The sequence below is a fragment of the Olea europaea genome, chromosome 21 (genome assembly GCF_002742605.1).
Source record: "Olea europaea var. sylvestris chromosome 21, O_europaea_v1, whole genome shotgun sequence".
NCBI classification, from domain to species: Eukaryota; Viridiplantae; Streptophyta; class Magnoliopsida; order Lamiales; family Oleaceae; genus Olea; species Olea europaea.
This window is the reverse complement of record NC_036257.1, coordinates 11,950,594-11,967,363: the sequence shown is the minus strand read 5'-3', so window position 1 is coordinate 11,967,363 and position 16,770 is coordinate 11,950,594. Positions and strand designations below refer to the sequence as shown.

The following is a 16,770-nucleotide window of genomic DNA, read 5'->3' as shown; positions in this document are numbered from 1 at the left end:
TTCCATTGATTTGAACAAATATTCAACAGTTTTTGCCTTATACAGCTCGGGCCGAAGACCTGGGGAAGTTTATGAGAGATAGGGAAAGCTGGCAGCTGCCGATTTGTGGCCAAATTGTATGATTTTGTGACCTTAATCTATTGATTAATAAAATATATAATTAATTAATTAAATCATAAATAAATTTTAATAAATTTTTAATTCTTGAAATTTAAAAATGTTGTTTTTAGTTTCAAAATAGGTAATACTTAATCTATTAATTATGATTTTTTTCCAAAAATGAATATGTAGATAAGTAACTTTTAAATCTTAATGTAGCCATTAAGTCTAGTCTTGAAAATTTCGAAATCCAAACCCTAGCTTAAATTGTAATCCCAATTTCCTAAGTGAATTTACGTAAATCAACTCGATTGGCTTCGATTTTGGGTTAGGCCAAAAGATTGGCCCAACTTGAATCTTGCATCTATACCCACCCCTATCGACAACTTTATCTGACAAATTTCATCCACACTAGAATAATATTTGGGAAAAATACACAATTCATGTATTAACTATGCACAATTCAAAAACTAAGTGTTAAGTTTAATTATGCAAAAATCAGGTTTTTATCTACTTAATTAAAAATATTTATTGAATAAATATAATAAAATAACAATTATATAATTAATAGTCACAGATTCGTAATTACAGGTTTCAAATTATCATTCTATTGATTTGAACAAATAAGTCCATTCATTCCATAATTGAGCCCTACAATAAGTCCATTATCATTCCATTGATTTGAACAAATATTCAACAATCCCCCACTTGTTCAAAATCAATACGATCACATATTCAAAAAGACGATACTTATGCATAAGGATTAGATATCTTTCGATTTGAATTTAACCATAGTGTAATTCAAACAAAGTAAAATCGAAATTAGAGGCAGTATAGAAGCTTTGAACCAATTATTCCTAGCGACAATATCGGTAAGAACACACACATAAGTATCACGTGTTCTCAAATTCCTTAACTCGCTTAGAACACAAATATAAGTATCATGTGTTCTCAAGTTTCTTAACTCGCTTAGCGCTTTTATGGCCTTGCGCTCATCCTATTCGACAAACTTTTAAGAGAGGAACTCCAACTCTCTATTGAAGCGGCACCACCTCGAAGTTAGTCTAGGTGAAGTTATTCCAGTACTTTTGTTACTTTTAGAGGTACTTGTGTTTTAACACCGAACTTCATTAAGAGCTTTAAGCTCAACCCTTACTTCAGTAACAACCAGCATTATTTAATTAGGATAGGATCATTGCGGATTTAAATAATGCTGCAACTATCCACATATCGAATGTCTTGTTACCCTTTGAACTCGTGGATTACCTTTTGAGTAATGACATGTAGGTTGCCGTCATTGGTGGCCCTTTTTAATTAAGGAGTTTCAACCCATCCTACTCGAAGTAGATGCCACTAAATCTCTATTTAGTGCTTTAGGTAAAGGATCCGCTAAATTCTCAATTGACCTTACATAATTTAGGTAAATTATTCCATCTTTGATTAATTTCCTTATCTAGTCATGTCTCAAACTCATATGTCTAGACTTTCCATTGTATACCTCGTTATATGTCTTTGCTAACATGGCTTGACTATCACACATGATAGGTATTGAAGATATATTCTTCGATCCCGAAGATATCTTATATAAGAGATCCTTAAGTCACTCAGCCTCTTTCCCGGTACCCGATAAAGCTACAAATTCAGATTTCAAGGTCGAGTGTGTTATACATGTTTTTTTATTTTATTTCCAAGAAACAGCACCTCCTCCAAGAGTGAATACCCAACCCGAAGTGGATCTACTTTTCCAACTAGCATCGGTAAATCCTTCCAATATCGCCGAGAATTTAGTATATTGTAGGCCCAAGTTCTTGATTTTCTTTAAGTATCCAAGAACTCTCACAATAGCCTTCCAATGATCATTATTCGGATTGCTAGTAAATCTACTAAGTTTACTTATTGCATAAGCTATATCCGGTCTTGTGTATTGAACAGCATACATAAGACTCCCTATAGCACTTGCATATTCCAATTGAGCAATTGCCCTTTCATTATTCTTTATTAGTTTTGAACTTGGATCAATCGGGGTACACATTCCTTTATGTTCAAATATTTGAACTTATTTATCACATTCTCAATATAATGTGATTGACTTAGATAGCAACCCCCACTAGTCTTTGTGACTTTGATACCTAAAATTGTATCCACTTGTCCAAGATCCTTCATCTTGAATGTGGAAGAAAGAAACATTTTTGTTTCTTCTATTCCGTCCATGTGATTACTCATAATCAGCATATCGTTAACATACAAGCATATAAATGTCACATAATCATCACAAACTTTAGAATATAAACATTTATCAACGCTATTATGTTTAAACCCGAATGATATTATTGTTAAGTCAAACTTCTCATGTTATTTCTTTGGTACTTGCTTCAGACCATATAAAGATTTCAACAATTTGCACACTTTATGTTCATTTCCAGGTAGGACAAACCCTTCGAGTTGTTGCATATAGACCTCCTCATCGAGATCTCCATTTAGGAATGCCGTCCTGACATCCATTTGATGAAGATGCAAGTCATATATTGAAGCCAAAGCGAATAATATCCTAATCGATGTTATTCTAGCTACCGGTGCATAAATATCAAAATAGTCGATTCCTTCCTTTTGTCGATATCTTTTGGCTACTAATCTAGTCTTAAAGGTATTTGAGGATCCATCAATATTGTATTTTCTCCTAAATACCCATTTGCATCCAATAGGCTTGGATCCCGGTGGTAAATCAACAAGTTTTCAAGTATTATTGGACATTATCGAATCCATTTCATCCTTAATTGCATCTTTCCAAAAGGTGCTATCACAAGAACCCATGGCTTCTTTAAAAGTCTTAGGGCCGGTTTCTACTTGTAGAACAAAAGGAATTGTTCTCATAACATTCAACTCATTTCTCTCTACTAAGTAAAAGGAGTAAGTTGAGAATCGATTTCATTCGATCCCAAAGACTTCTCAACTCGAATTCTTTTGGTTCTTCATGGTTCACTAGATTCATCAACATCCTTAGAAAATATTTCATCATGCGTTCTACTTGAGTTAGGGATATTTTCAAGATTTTCCCTCAATTCATTATTCGAAGATAACGAATCCTCAAAGAACTCCACATCGTTGGATTCGATAATCTCATTGGACTCCAAATTTAGTAATCTATAAGATTTGTTATTGTTTGCATATCCAACAAAGACACATTTAATGCCACTTGGATCCAATTTGGTCCTATTAGGATTCATCTTCTTGCAATAGGCAAGATACCCCCACACTTTGAAATATCCAATGTTCGATTTTCTTCCTTTCTACAATTCATAAGAAGAAACCTTAGTATATTTGAAGGAATCCTATTAAATATTCTACATGCACTTAATAAAACTTCACCCAATAAGTTAAAGGGCAACTTAGCATGAGTAGGCATGGGATTTATCAATTCTACAAATGTTCTATTTTTTTTTCAGCTAAGCCGTTTTGTTAGAGTGTCCTAGGTGCAGAACATTGATGAATAATTTCATGTTGTTCACAAAACAAATTAAAATCATTGAAAAAGTATTCACCACCTCTATCACTCCTTAAAATTTTTAATTTTCTTTTCTAGATAATTTTCAACCTCATTCTTGTATGTCTTAAACATGTCAAAAGCTTCACTTTTATGTTTTATCAAATAAACATATGTATATCTAGAAAAAGTCATCTATAAAAGTTATGAAATATTTATTTTCACCTCTAGTTAACATACCGTTAAGTTCAAATATATCAGTATGAATTAATTCTAAAATACCAGAGGTTCTCTTAATACTTTGATATGATTTTTTAATCATTTTAGATTCTACACATATTTTGCATTTATGTTCATCATTTTCATCATATGAGATCAAGTCATATTTTTTCATGCGTTTTATTGTATTTCTACCAACATGACCTAATCTAGCATGCCATAATGAAAATAAATTCACAATATAAGCAAAATTACTTTTATTCATTTCATTGTCAATGGTACATAATTTGACCATTCCTTTACACGAATAGCATTTTTCAACAAATTTCTTATTAAGAAACAGTACAAGTTTGCCGGACTCATAAATACATTTAATGCCCGATTTTCCTAAGAGATTGCCACTAACTGGATTCATATTCATATTCGGAACATATAGTACATTAGTTAGAGTAACAGTTTTCCCGAAAGTGAAGATAATGTCTACACTTCCTTTTCCAAACACTTTGGACCACATCTCGTTACCCATTTGAATCTCTTGTTCTCCATCCACTTTTTGATAAGTTTTGAACAAAGATTTATCATGTGATACATGTACCGTAGCACAAGTATCACACCACCACTTGGGAACATTTCCTTTGATTGCGTTTACTTCACTTATGGTGGCCACAATTTTGTCATCTTGGATGGAATTCACTTTGATCTCGAAGTTGTTTTATTTTCAATGCCTACAATCCTTGGCACAGTGACCAGATTTTCTACACACAAAACAACATCTTTTTGTCTTCTTCTTGGACTTGTTAAAATTCTTAGAAGGCTTCCTTTTGTTGGATTTTGCCGAGAGTTCTATTTTTTCCACAGCATTTGCTTTAGAAGAGCCCTCATGAGAATTTTTAGTTTTATCACGTATTCTCGACTCCTCTTCGATTCGAAGATGCTTTTGCAATTGTTCCAAAGAATAATCTTCGAAACTATGCATGATCTTCTTCCGGTATCCTTTCCAAGTTCCGAAAAGTTTGGCAATTATAGCCCCCACTTGAAAGGTCTTAGGTATATCAATTTTCACCGCCTTTAATTTGTTGACAATCGCTTACAACTCATGCAGTTGGGGAAGAAGGGGGATATTTTCTAAGAATTTAAAATCAAAATACTTAGAAATCAAAATTTTCTTCGTACCTTTTTCTTCCGCATTGTAATTACTTTCCAATGCTTCCCAAATTTCTTTCGCCGAAGTTGTATTGGTGTATAGATCATACAAACGATCCGACAATGCATTCAGGATGTGGCCACGACAAATCAATTCATTTTCTTGGCGTTTTTGTCTCTCGATCTTGATTGCTTCGAATTCTCCATTCGTTGGTTCCGGCAAAGGTGTCAAATCTGGATCAAGAATATAAAAAATCTTCAATGTCGTTAGGAGGAATTTCAACTTGTCTTGCCACCACGTGAAGTTAGTCCCGTCAAAACGATTCAATCTAACCAGATCTTGATTCATGAGTTTGATGGTTGCCATAGTTGTATCATTCTCCATCGCAGGATATAGTTTGAGATTGTTGGAAAATAAGAGGTTGGATAAGAAACAACAACAAAATTATAGAAACAAAATGAATAAAAATCACATAATACGTTAATAATGAATTTGAGGCTTTAACATGGATCGTTGTCCTCAAACTATATTTGCACCCTCTCGGGATTGAATGAGATGTTTAAGGGTTTTGGCAAACGGTTTGTGGGATTATATCAAGCCTTGTAAAGGATTTAACATCAAAGCACAAGTGCAATTCTTCAAAACTTTAAGAACATAAAGGAAGATCTTGAATATGAATGTAAATCAATAGTTTGATTCAATATGGAATGATATATGGTTCGCAAGATATTTTCAACGATTCTAATTATGTTTATATTGATCATTCATCACCTATTTATAGGTCTCAATCAATGCATCAAGAAATGGTGCCAAAATAAGATGAAAAGTGACAACTTTTAATTCAAAACGGCTCCTAAGTTTCAAATTGAAAAATCAGCCAACGGCTATCGTTTAACACTATGCGTACGTATAATAGAAGCAAAATTTAATTTTGATTTTGTCAAAACACATCTCGCGTACGCACAAAATTAAGCATGTGCGTACGCATAGACAAAAAATCAAAATTTTCATTTTTCAATTTCTTTTGATTCTATCGATTCCATAATTGAGCCCAACAATAAGTCAATTATCATTCCATTGATTTAAACAAATATTCAACAATTTTTGCCTCATACAGCTTGGGCTGAAGATCGGGAGAAGTTTAGGAGAGATAGGGAAAGCTAGCAGCTGTCGATTTGTGGCCAAATTGTATGATTCTGTGACCTTAATCTATTGATTAATAAAATATATAATTAATTAATTAAATCATAAATAAATTTTAATAAATTTTTAATTCTTGAAATTTAAAATGTTGTTTTTAGTTTCAAAATAGGTAATACTTAATCTATTAATTATGAATTTTTTCCAAAAATGAATATGTAGATAAGTAACTTTTAAATCTTAATGTAGCCATTAAGTCTAGTCTTGAAAATTTCGGAATCCAAACCCTAGCTTAAATCGTAATCCCAATTTCCTAAATGAATTTACACAAATCAACTCGATTGGCTTCGATTTTGGGTTGGGCCTGAAGATCGGCCCAACTTGAATCTTGCATCCCACCCCTATCGACAACTTTCTCTGACAAATTTCATCCATACTAGAATAATATTTGGGAAAAATACACAATTCATGTATTAACTATGCACAATTCAAAAATCAAGTGTTAAGTTTAATTATGCAAAATTAGGTTTTTATCTACTTAATTAAAAATATTTATTGAATAAATATAATAAAATCACAATTATATAATTAATGGTCACAAATTCGTAATTATAGGTTACAAATTTATTTACTGGTCACATATTTTCAAATTAATTGATTACACATTATTTTGTGGTCACAAAAAAAAATTTGTAGGTCACAAATTATTTTGAAGTCACAAATCATTCAAATTACATATCACAGTATATTTACAAGATACATAGGTCACAATTTGTTAGTCACAATATTGAATTTTAAGGTCACAGTTAAATAATTAGGCACAAATAATAAACAACATGCACTAAACACCCAATCCCTGCTACTGATCCACCACTAATTTTTTATCACAGAAGCCTAAATAGTTGGTCACGAATGCCGAATTAGTTGGTCACAGATGCCACCACCACCTAAAAAACGCAGCAAAACACAATTCACTACCAACACTTGGTCACATATACCAAACGCTCCACCTCCGATCCCAATCCACTACCAACACTTGGTCATAGAGCAACCAAATAGATGGTCACGATCAGTATTACACCCGCCCAGTCACAACACGACCACGACCAACAACCAAAACGACCACCAAAGCACGATGACTAACTGCACCACACCACAACACCACACAATTGTCAACACCATCTCGCCGCTGACACCACCACCATCACCACCCCCCAACAATGTACCACCACCAACAAAAAGGACACACCGCAATCAACACAAACCAGCAACTTGCACACCACACCACCACCACCACATCAACACAGCTAAGGGATTGACCGAGTCGTGAACTCATACAAAAACACACCACCGCCATCACCACCACCGCAAACCGCCACCACACAAACACAATCAGTCAATCACCAATACCACACAAATCATCATCCAAACCCACAACACCGGAGTGGGTGGTCTTCTTCGCGGTGTGATTTCATCATCGCAACTCGAGAAGGGAAAGTATAGTAGCTTGATGGATCTGCTTCGCCATCGTGAGCAGAGAGAAGCAGTGGTCCAAGCAAAAGTAACGGCGTCGGTGAAAACTACGAATCGCCCGATCTGTGTACCGACGAAACTAAGGATCCGCGAGTAGAGGCGCCAGAGCTGGAGTCGATTGCTGCATCTCCGATGCCTTTCCTTGACACCAAAGGTGCCATGTCGCCGTCCTCGTGATCATGTCGCCATCGTGAATTGCCATCGACGGTGGCGTTTTATGATAGAGTGAGGGAGAGTATAGTGTATAGAGATGGTAAAGAGAGAAAACGCACGATAAACTTATTAGGGATTACAAAATTGATGAATTGGGTGAAATATAAATATTTAAATTATTAAATCAATACCTGAATTTTGCATAATGAAATTTCAACTCTGATCTTTGAATTGTGATGTTTAAATCCTTGGATTTGTGCAATTTCCACATGACATTTTGGCTCCATGATGTACAGTCCAATCTCTAAGTAATAAACGAATTTTGTTTTATTAGGTTGATTTTTGGAATTGAGAAGTAATGAGAAGCCCATATATTCGACCGTGCTAGCTAGTAAGGGAAAAACCTTCAATTTTTTTTCCAACCTTGCTAGACGGCCAAGGTGAAGTCCACGCCTTGTTTTTGACCCTGGAATTAACCCTATCCAAACAGGTTAATTCTTGTTTTTTCATCCTTAGAGAATTTTTAAGAGATTCACTATTTTTAAAAAGCATATTGTGTAATTTACAGAGTAAAAATTTTTAAGTACTACAATTAACTCTTTATATTTAACAATTTTTGGGCTCTTTACTTTATTTTTTCAATGACCATTTATTATTTCCCTTCATTCTTTACATAACAATTTTCTAGTTGTCAATGGTCAATCGATTCAATTATGAATATAATAATTTGAGAAGTAGAGCATTAATATATGTAATTGAACTCTATTTGAGAAATAAAGTATTGAATATGCTACTTATTAAGTCATTGATCGATCTCTTTTTTCTAATTTTTTTTGTAAATTTATTTTCAAACACACGTTTCATGTGATTTATGCCTTTAATCAAAATTTATTGAAGACCCAATTTTTAGATAAATCAAACATGGACTAAATGCAATCATTATAGAATAAAAAAAAGTACGATTTTTACTCTCTAAATATGAAGATCCAAACACAATGTTTATAAAGACTGTCAAACTCACGTTTAAACTCTAAGTCCTTGTTTGGGCCATATTTTTTTCATCATTTGTAGAAGAAATGTGACCGTTAATCGTAAAATCAGCCCACAATTCTTGATTTCAACACACACGTACGGGGTCCAGCTAGATAAGCAATGGTAACAAAATTTCTACAAATTTCCTAAATAATATGGCCCAACCAGGGGCTAAACACTTATTTTAGGCTAACTTCTAGTTGTGAAGTAGATTTTGATTTTGATTTTTTACTAAAAATTAGTTCGAAAGGCTGACTGTACTAAAATAAAAAAAGATTTTATCGATCATAGTGGAAACAAATCGACTACTTTATAGGTAAAAACATAGTTTAAGTTAAAATTTAAAAATCCATGTCCATTGGATCAAACCAGCACTAATCACTCGATAACCCCAACAATTTCTTTCTAGTTGTTCACCAAACCCCACTAATATCATATCTAACGGCCAAACGCTGCACCAAGAAAATCATTATCTATTTCCTAAACAATTCATACTAAGCCTAAGCCTATGTTTGTCTACCATTGAATTGAAAAATAAGTTTTGAAATAGTAAATTTTTGGAGAATGTTCCGTTAAAAATAGGATTTTTTTTTTTGGATTTACGTATAAATTATTTTGCTCTAGTTCGGATTTCATTTTATCCAAAATGCATTTTCTTTCCTCTTTTTAACCACACATTTTTCAATAAAATAATATTACACGTAAATCAAAAAAAATTCCTTCTTTTTTAATCACACATTCTTTAAAAAATCACTATTTGAAAAAATATTTTTCCCCAACAGTACATTTACTGGAATCAAAACTAGGGCTTTATTTTTGAAAGAATAACATTATTTGCAATCGCTCACTATCCCAATCGTTCTACGTGACATACATGTGACGGTCAGTTATTTGTTACATAAGGTAATAAAAAATTACCACATTAATATATCAAATCACTAATCGTCACATGTATGTCATATATGGCAACTATGACGGTGAGACAATGTAAATAACATTATTCATTTTGAAAATATATGGTTAAAATGACTTAGAAAAAATTAAAAATGACTAACAAAGCGAACTTAAATTTTCTCCATTCAAGATGCAACAAGGTTATAACAATAATTCAAACATTTTGCCAAATTCGAGACAATTTTTGCCCTTGTTTTTATATAAACTCATTTTTCTCAAATTCATTTTTAATCACAAGTTTTTTTTAATAAAATAATTTTATACGTAAATTCAAAATTTTTCCTACTTTTTAGTTGTTTATTCTTAAAAAAATTCACTATTACAAAACATATTTTTCAAAAAATGGAGCTCAAACAAATTGAATTTGTTCTGAATCACCACCTTATTGCTCTTTAACTCCTTGTCAATATTTTTACTTTTTATCTTGAATTTTTATATTGTTACCACAGTTTTTAATAGTTAGACTACATTTTAATGGTATAAAATTTAATAATCTTTATACATTATTATATTTATGTCTCAAACATTTTTTCTTCACATTCTTAATCTTGAATTAACATAAATTGTTCCTAATTATGATTTCTCCCTAAAATTTTCTTTAAAATAGAGAAAAACACTTGGTTCATGTTTGATGGCCATTATTTGGCTAAAATAATATTTTGTATAGTGATTTTTTAGAAGAATGTGTGGTTAAAAAGTAGAAAAAAATTTGATTTTACGTATGTAATATTTAGTTATGTGAATATTCAAACGAAAATGAGTATATAAAAAAAGTTTTCAAATAATGATTGTCAAATAATAATTCATTTGTCCATTGGGTTAGTTTCACAAACGGTCACTGAACTTAATCGAAAATCTCAAAACTGTCATTGAAGTTTAAAACTTGCAGCAATGGTCACTGAAGTTACGTTTTATTTCAGAAATGGTCACTGGATGCCCATTGTGCTTTTCATTCAAACTTGAAGAACCAAAACACGTGAAAATAAAATTTTGAGGACCAAATCACTCTTTAAACAATTTTTTCCTCCCTTCCAGCTTTTTTCTCCGGCGTCGATGGATTCAAAGCCAAAATCGACCACACTACTGTCGAATAAACCACTGAACTTTTACACCACCAACACCTCGTCATCCCCCTCCACAATCCTATACCAAGAATCAACCAAAACACATCAAAAATCATGGTGAAATTTAGGTTCTAAAAACCATACACACGTACGGTTTTATCTCCAATTCCGGCCAATCCACCATCACCCATACCAAAACTCCATCACAAGCTGTTAGTACTCCCCAAGACGAACAGGTACATGGTCTCATACCAACACAAAACAATTTAAATCAAAATCTAACCCATACTAGTTCGAAGGCAACGACAACGAACTTTCCTCCCTAATTTTCGGAGCCAGCGTCAACAATTACGGTCACCCACCACAACCATTACCTTCTACTCATCATGGCGAACAAGATGCACATATGGGTCCTCACCAATTTATCTCAAATTGGCCGGAATTGGAGCTAAAACCATGGGTGGGGATGGTTGTTTAAATTCTGAATTTCATGTGATTTTTGATGTGTTTTGGTTGATTATTGGTATAGGATTGTGGAGGGGGATGAGGAGGTGTTGGTGGTGTAAAAATTAGGTGGTTTATTCGACGGTATGGTGGTCGAATTTGGCAAATTCCGACTCCAACGAAATATGATGAAAGTGGGAGGAATTTGGCTTGATTTCTAAATTTCAAGGGCAAATTTTGAGCAAATGAAATTAGATAAAATTTACACTTGAGGTCCTCGAGGATCCAATTCACGTGTTTTGGTCCATCAGTGACCATTAGTGAAAGTGCCCGTCAGTTCAGTAACCGTTGCTGCAAGTTTTAAACTTCAATGATCGTTTTGAGACTTTCGGTTGTGTTCAGTTCAGTGACCGTTTGTGAAATTAATCTCTTGTCCATTATATTTTTAAATAAGTAAAGTAAATAATAATAATAATTCAAAAATGCGATTAAATTGTTTGATCCTTCTATTTGTGAAATTAACCCTTTGTCCATTATATTTTTAAATAAGTAAAGTAAATAATAATAATTCAAAAATGCGATTAAATTGTTTGATCCTTATTTTAAAGTATCTTAACAAAATTCATTAAAGACAATTTTAATGAAAGGTAAAAAAATAAGTAGGTGATGAAGAAAAAAGTTAAAAATATAAGTAAGATAATAAATAAAGGTCAACGATCTTTAATCTAATTAAAATGTAATTTATTTATAAAAAAAGTACGATGTGACTTTTCAAGAAGGCAAGAGGGGACCTCCAGCATTTCAATTACAAATTTACCCTCACTGATCCTCAGAGACTCTTCTGAAGAGAGAGCGAGAGAGAGAGGTGGAAGAAGAGAGAGGGAAGGTCCATTTTGAATCAGTTAATTTCAGTTAATAATTTATGAAGGCAAAACCACAACAATGGTGACGGACCAAGAGATTGCGAAAGAAGTGGAAACTCTGCTCCGTCAGTCAGACCCTAACGCCGTTACTTCTCTAAACGGTGTCGTTCAACAGCTGGAAGCCAAGCTAGGGTTAGACCTGTCCCACAAAGCCGGCTTCATCAGGGACCAGATTAGCTTCCTCCTTCGGTCGGAACCCGTGCCGAAAGAACATTTTGCCTCTGAATTCCACACTCAATACCCAGACTGTAGCCAGCCTCCTCAACAATTTATCCATCCCCATGTCGTCTTCCAGCAGGAGCTCCACCAACAGCACAACCCCTCCCCTCCGCCGATACAGCCTCAAGTGCAACCCCGTCCACCTCCGCCGCCGCTAACTGTGGCAAAAACTGGAGCTGACACTCAGAATGTAGTGGCAAAGCCTTCTGGAACACCAAAAGGAAGGTGTGTTTTCGCCCAATTTGATTTTGTAAACAAGGTCTTGGCCGTTAGCGGGGGTGTTATTTGGGGTTAGTTATTGTTTCGGTTTTGATAAAAAACTGAAGTGGCGTCGTTAAAAAGCTTTTGTTGCGGTTTCCAGGGTTTTAGACCGTCGAGTTTCATTTATTATGGTTATCCATTTTCTCTGGTATAGTTAAAGTGAGCAGGGATTTGAATAGGTAAGATTTCTTGGTGATTGTTTGACAGTGCCATTTTTGTTCCTTTGGTGTAAATCTGATTGTAATTTGTTAAGAACTGATGATTACGATCTTTAATTCATCATTTATTGATTTCTCTTTTTGATTGTGAAGATACACTTGTTCTTTTATGATTTTACGTTAACTGAATAATGAAATGAGAAGCAGTTTCTAATTTATTTCTATAAAGCACACATCTCTGCTGCAGCAATGTTCGATTTAAAGCAAAAGGTTTATTGCATTTTTGTGCCATTGTGAGTTGAAATCATTATTCATCCTACGTAGATTTGTAGATTATCAATAACTTTTAATCAAGACAATCTAATGGCAGATTTATGGAATAGGATTTAGAAAGTTACATTTTATATGGTTGTTAATGTTTTTGGAAGGGATATTGCTGGTGGCTTTCCTTAACAAGTTCTCCCTTTGTTAAGTTGACTTGGAAACATCAAGCTTCATCCATTTAGTTATGAATGCTCAGCTGTTTTTCAGATCAAAATGGATGAAATGTTGTTTTTATCAAGGCCTTACTAGTCTTTCACTTTTCTGTATCGTCTCAGTGCCTATCTGTTTTTGGATTTACACCCATTTTGTATGAGAATTTTTGTTGGGGATACCAAAGAAAGAAATGAAGAATTTTTCATTTTAGAACACTGTTCACCTATCTAGTTTGAGTGGTACTAAGTTTACAAAAATATTTGAATATAAATACATTATCTACCAAATTAACTTGTCTAACATCCCCACTCAATCCCAACACATGCACGCACACAATCTCTCTCAAAGAGATAAAGGGAAAGCAAAATGGCAAGTAAACACAAATCCTCACATGCACAATGCACGCCCGTGTGTTCCTGTTTAGTTGGGGTGCTTTTGTATGTTATCATTGTAAATGGTCAAATGCTGATAGTTTATTTTTTTATACTGCTGTCACTAATTCATTATGCTTTGTACATAACTCCTGATCTAATAATAAATTGGATAGAAACCCAATGCATTTAATAATCTAGATGAATATTAACAGTCTCATTACTTTGAGTGGAAAGATATTTTACTGTTAAAATGTATTACCTTCATGCTTGAAGTTATCATTTTTATTCTTGACAATTATTACTTTCTTTTCAGAACACAACTGCAGGAATTAATATGATTCCTATCCAACAAGTGTTATTTATTTATTTTTTTGTTTGGAAGTCTGAAAACAGTAGGTGAGGGTGCCTTCCACTTGTGCAAAGTTTCTGTTAATGTTTTGTTTAAGCTCCAGTGCTCTGATGTTGCCACTTTCTATGGCAACTGAAGAAGAATAAACCTGATTGTTCTATACAACCAAACGAGACAAATGATTTGTTTCACTTACCGTTTTATTTCAGCGCTCCAGCTGGAACCAAAAGAAGAGGCGGTCCAGGTGGTCTAAACAAATTATGTGGCGTTTCACCTGAACTACAGGCCATTGTTGGGGAGCCAGCATTGTCGAGGACAGAGGTTTGGATCACCAGAGCAAACAGTTTTCCTCTTTTCAGGATCATTATGTACATTCATTGTTTATTTTATCCAGTACCAGTGCTAATCGTACAGAATACTAAAGTAGACTGTTGTCTGTAATTCAGATTGTGAAGCAGCTATGGGCATACATCAGAAAGCACAACCTTCAGGATCCAGGTAACAAGAGAAAGATTATCTGTGACGATGCCTTGCGATTGGTTTTTGAAACGGACTGCACAGACATGTTCAAGATGAATAAGCTGCTTGCAAAACATATTATGGCACTTGATCCAACAAGTATGTATAATGAGCACGAGAGCAAATTTGACATATATGGTTTTCCTGTGATGGTCTTTCCTTATTCGTTATTGTTGTGTGCAAATAAAAAATTTGCAGAAGAATCTGGTCAAGCTAAGAAACCAAAGGTTGAAGATTATCCTGAACAGGGAAGTACGGAATGCAGTCCTCCTCCTGTGTTAATATCAGATTCACTTGTAAAATTTTTTGGCACTGGAGAAAGGGAGATGCTTCAATCTGTGGCACTGGGACGTGTTTGGGATTACATAAAGGTTAATCAGCTTGAGGTGGGATTAATTAAGTAGTCGTCATAATTACTCAAAAGTACATATTTACAAAATTAAGCCGCCCCACATTATACAATTCATTGATAATATCAAAATAGTAATGCACGATGAACTCACGTGCACACACTGTGAAGGCTTGGTTTTTGTAAGCCTACTGGTTGACTTTTGTTTCATATTTCAAAATCTTGATGGCCTTTTTTGATATTTCTTTTGTTTATGTTGCCTTCCATTTTAGCATGTCTATTTTAGTTCTTCAAGCATTAGACGAAATAAATTCTTTACTTTATTATTGATGGTCAAAATACTTTACAAACAAATATTTTAAATGTGGCTACTAAGTGATGAAAGTATTGTATATAAAATTGTTTAATGATGTAACAGTTTAGCAAATTATGTATCTTAGATAAGTATATTTTTCTTTGTATTTAATGGAACTCTTCATTTCTTGAGTAACGCAGGCACAAGTAGATATATATATAAAAGTGCTTGCTTGTAAATTTAAAAAGTGATGTAGGCAGCTGTAACTTGTTACAAACTTGGTCGTGATTATTTATAAATAAAGGAACTTGCTTGTAAATTGAAAAAATGGTGTGGGCAGCTGTGACTTGTTACGAACTAGGTCATGATTTCAAGGATTTCATTAATTGATACTTGTCATGATTTCAATTTTTTGTTGTTTGATATGTGTCTCCTGCCAAGGCAATGCATGTTTGCTTGTTTTATGGCGTCGTCTAGTTGGCAGCTGTAACTTGTTACCCAGGTCATTATTTAAATTTTTTATTATTTGATACGTGTCTCTTGCCAAGTCACAGTGTGTTCACTCCCTTTTATTTATTATATTATAGCGATTATATTTGATTTGGTAAATGTACTTGCGTTTCGTCCTTAAATAGAAGTTTCTTCAATTTGTGGGCTTCACCCATCCATACTCAGTGAACTGTTTCAAAAATATGTGAGAATGCAGGTCAAATTCCTGACTTCACGTTGAATCTCCTATTAGAATAAAAACTATAGGATGCTGCGACATTTGCGCTTGTGTACCCTTGCGAAGCTCTATATTCTTGTGTGCTGGGTGCTGATTATAAGTTGGGACATGTCATCTGCATTTCAAAATCTTCCTTATCTGGTTTGTCTTGTATAGGATCCTCTGAATTCAATGACGATTCATTGTGATGCAAAGCTTCAGGAGCTTTTAGGGTGTCAAAACATATCTGCTTTGGGAATGCAGGAGTTGATTGCACGCCGGCATTTTTTTAAGCGTTGATGTTGCTTTCTTGTGTGAAGTGGTAAGTAGTAAAATGATTGGAAATGCTAATGTGCACCGGAAGATTTGCATCATTATTATTTTCAAAAAAGCAGTTACTTATCCTACTTTCACTTCATCTCAGTTTTTCTGAAATACGTGATTTCTTTTTCAACATTTTTGTCTTATTTTGTGGCACCTGTAGGAAGGTGATCAAAGATTTCACCCAATTGGGTATATATAGCTTCTTTATGCAACTTTATCTTGAATGTGAACATCGTCTTCCGTTTCTCATGTTTAAATGGCTTTAGTTTTGTATTTTCGCATCAGTTAAGCTTGATATAATATTACCGAGTTCTATTCTAGTTTGACCAAGTTCTCCCTCTCATCGGGAACTGTCGAAGATTCTTAGTCATTCAATTTCCGTTTTGGATATATATACATCCTTTTCTTTTTCTTTTTTCTTTTTTTCCATTTGGAATGACCTTCAGTCGGAACTTACTTATCCGGCTCTCTCCTGGAATACTGGAGTCCAATGTGATGACCCTTTTTGTTTTACTTATGTAGGTATCTGGAGGTTATAGCTAGCTAGTTGTTT

The 16,770-nt window shown here is 33.9% G+C and overlaps 1 protein-coding gene across 1 annotated transcript; it reads left to right on the top strand.

Moving 5' to 3' along the window:
* Positions 1 to 12,081: 12,081 nt before the first annotated feature.
* LOC111370679 lies at positions 12,082 to 16,770 on the top strand. The gene is made up of 6 exons (XM_022992506.1): positions 12,082 to 12,630; positions 14,234 to 14,345; positions 14,471 to 14,642; positions 14,742 to 14,929; positions 16,071 to 16,215; positions 16,740 to 16,770. Exons 1-5 carry the CDS (start codon positions 12,206 to 12,208, stop codon positions 16,191 to 16,193), a joined length of 1,020 nt encoding a protein of 339 aa, XP_022848274.1. The 5' UTR covers positions 12,082 to 12,205; the 3' UTR covers positions 16,194 to 16,215; positions 16,740 to 16,770.

Excerpts from the sequence above, each read along its gene's own strand:
- LOC111370679 (XM_022992506.1), top strand. The coding sequence starts at position 12,206 with ATGGTGACGGACCAAGAGATTGCGAAAGAAGTGGAAACTCTGCTCCGT. Across the intron at positions 14,643-14,741 it reads TATGGCACTTGATCCAACAA|AAGAATCTGGTCAAGCTAAG; the intron begins GTATGTATAATG and ends AAAAATTTGCAG. Across the intron at positions 14,930-16,070 it reads TAAAGGTTAATCAGCTTGAG|GATCCTCTGAATTCAATGAC; the intron begins GTGGGATTAATT and ends TGTCTTGTATAG.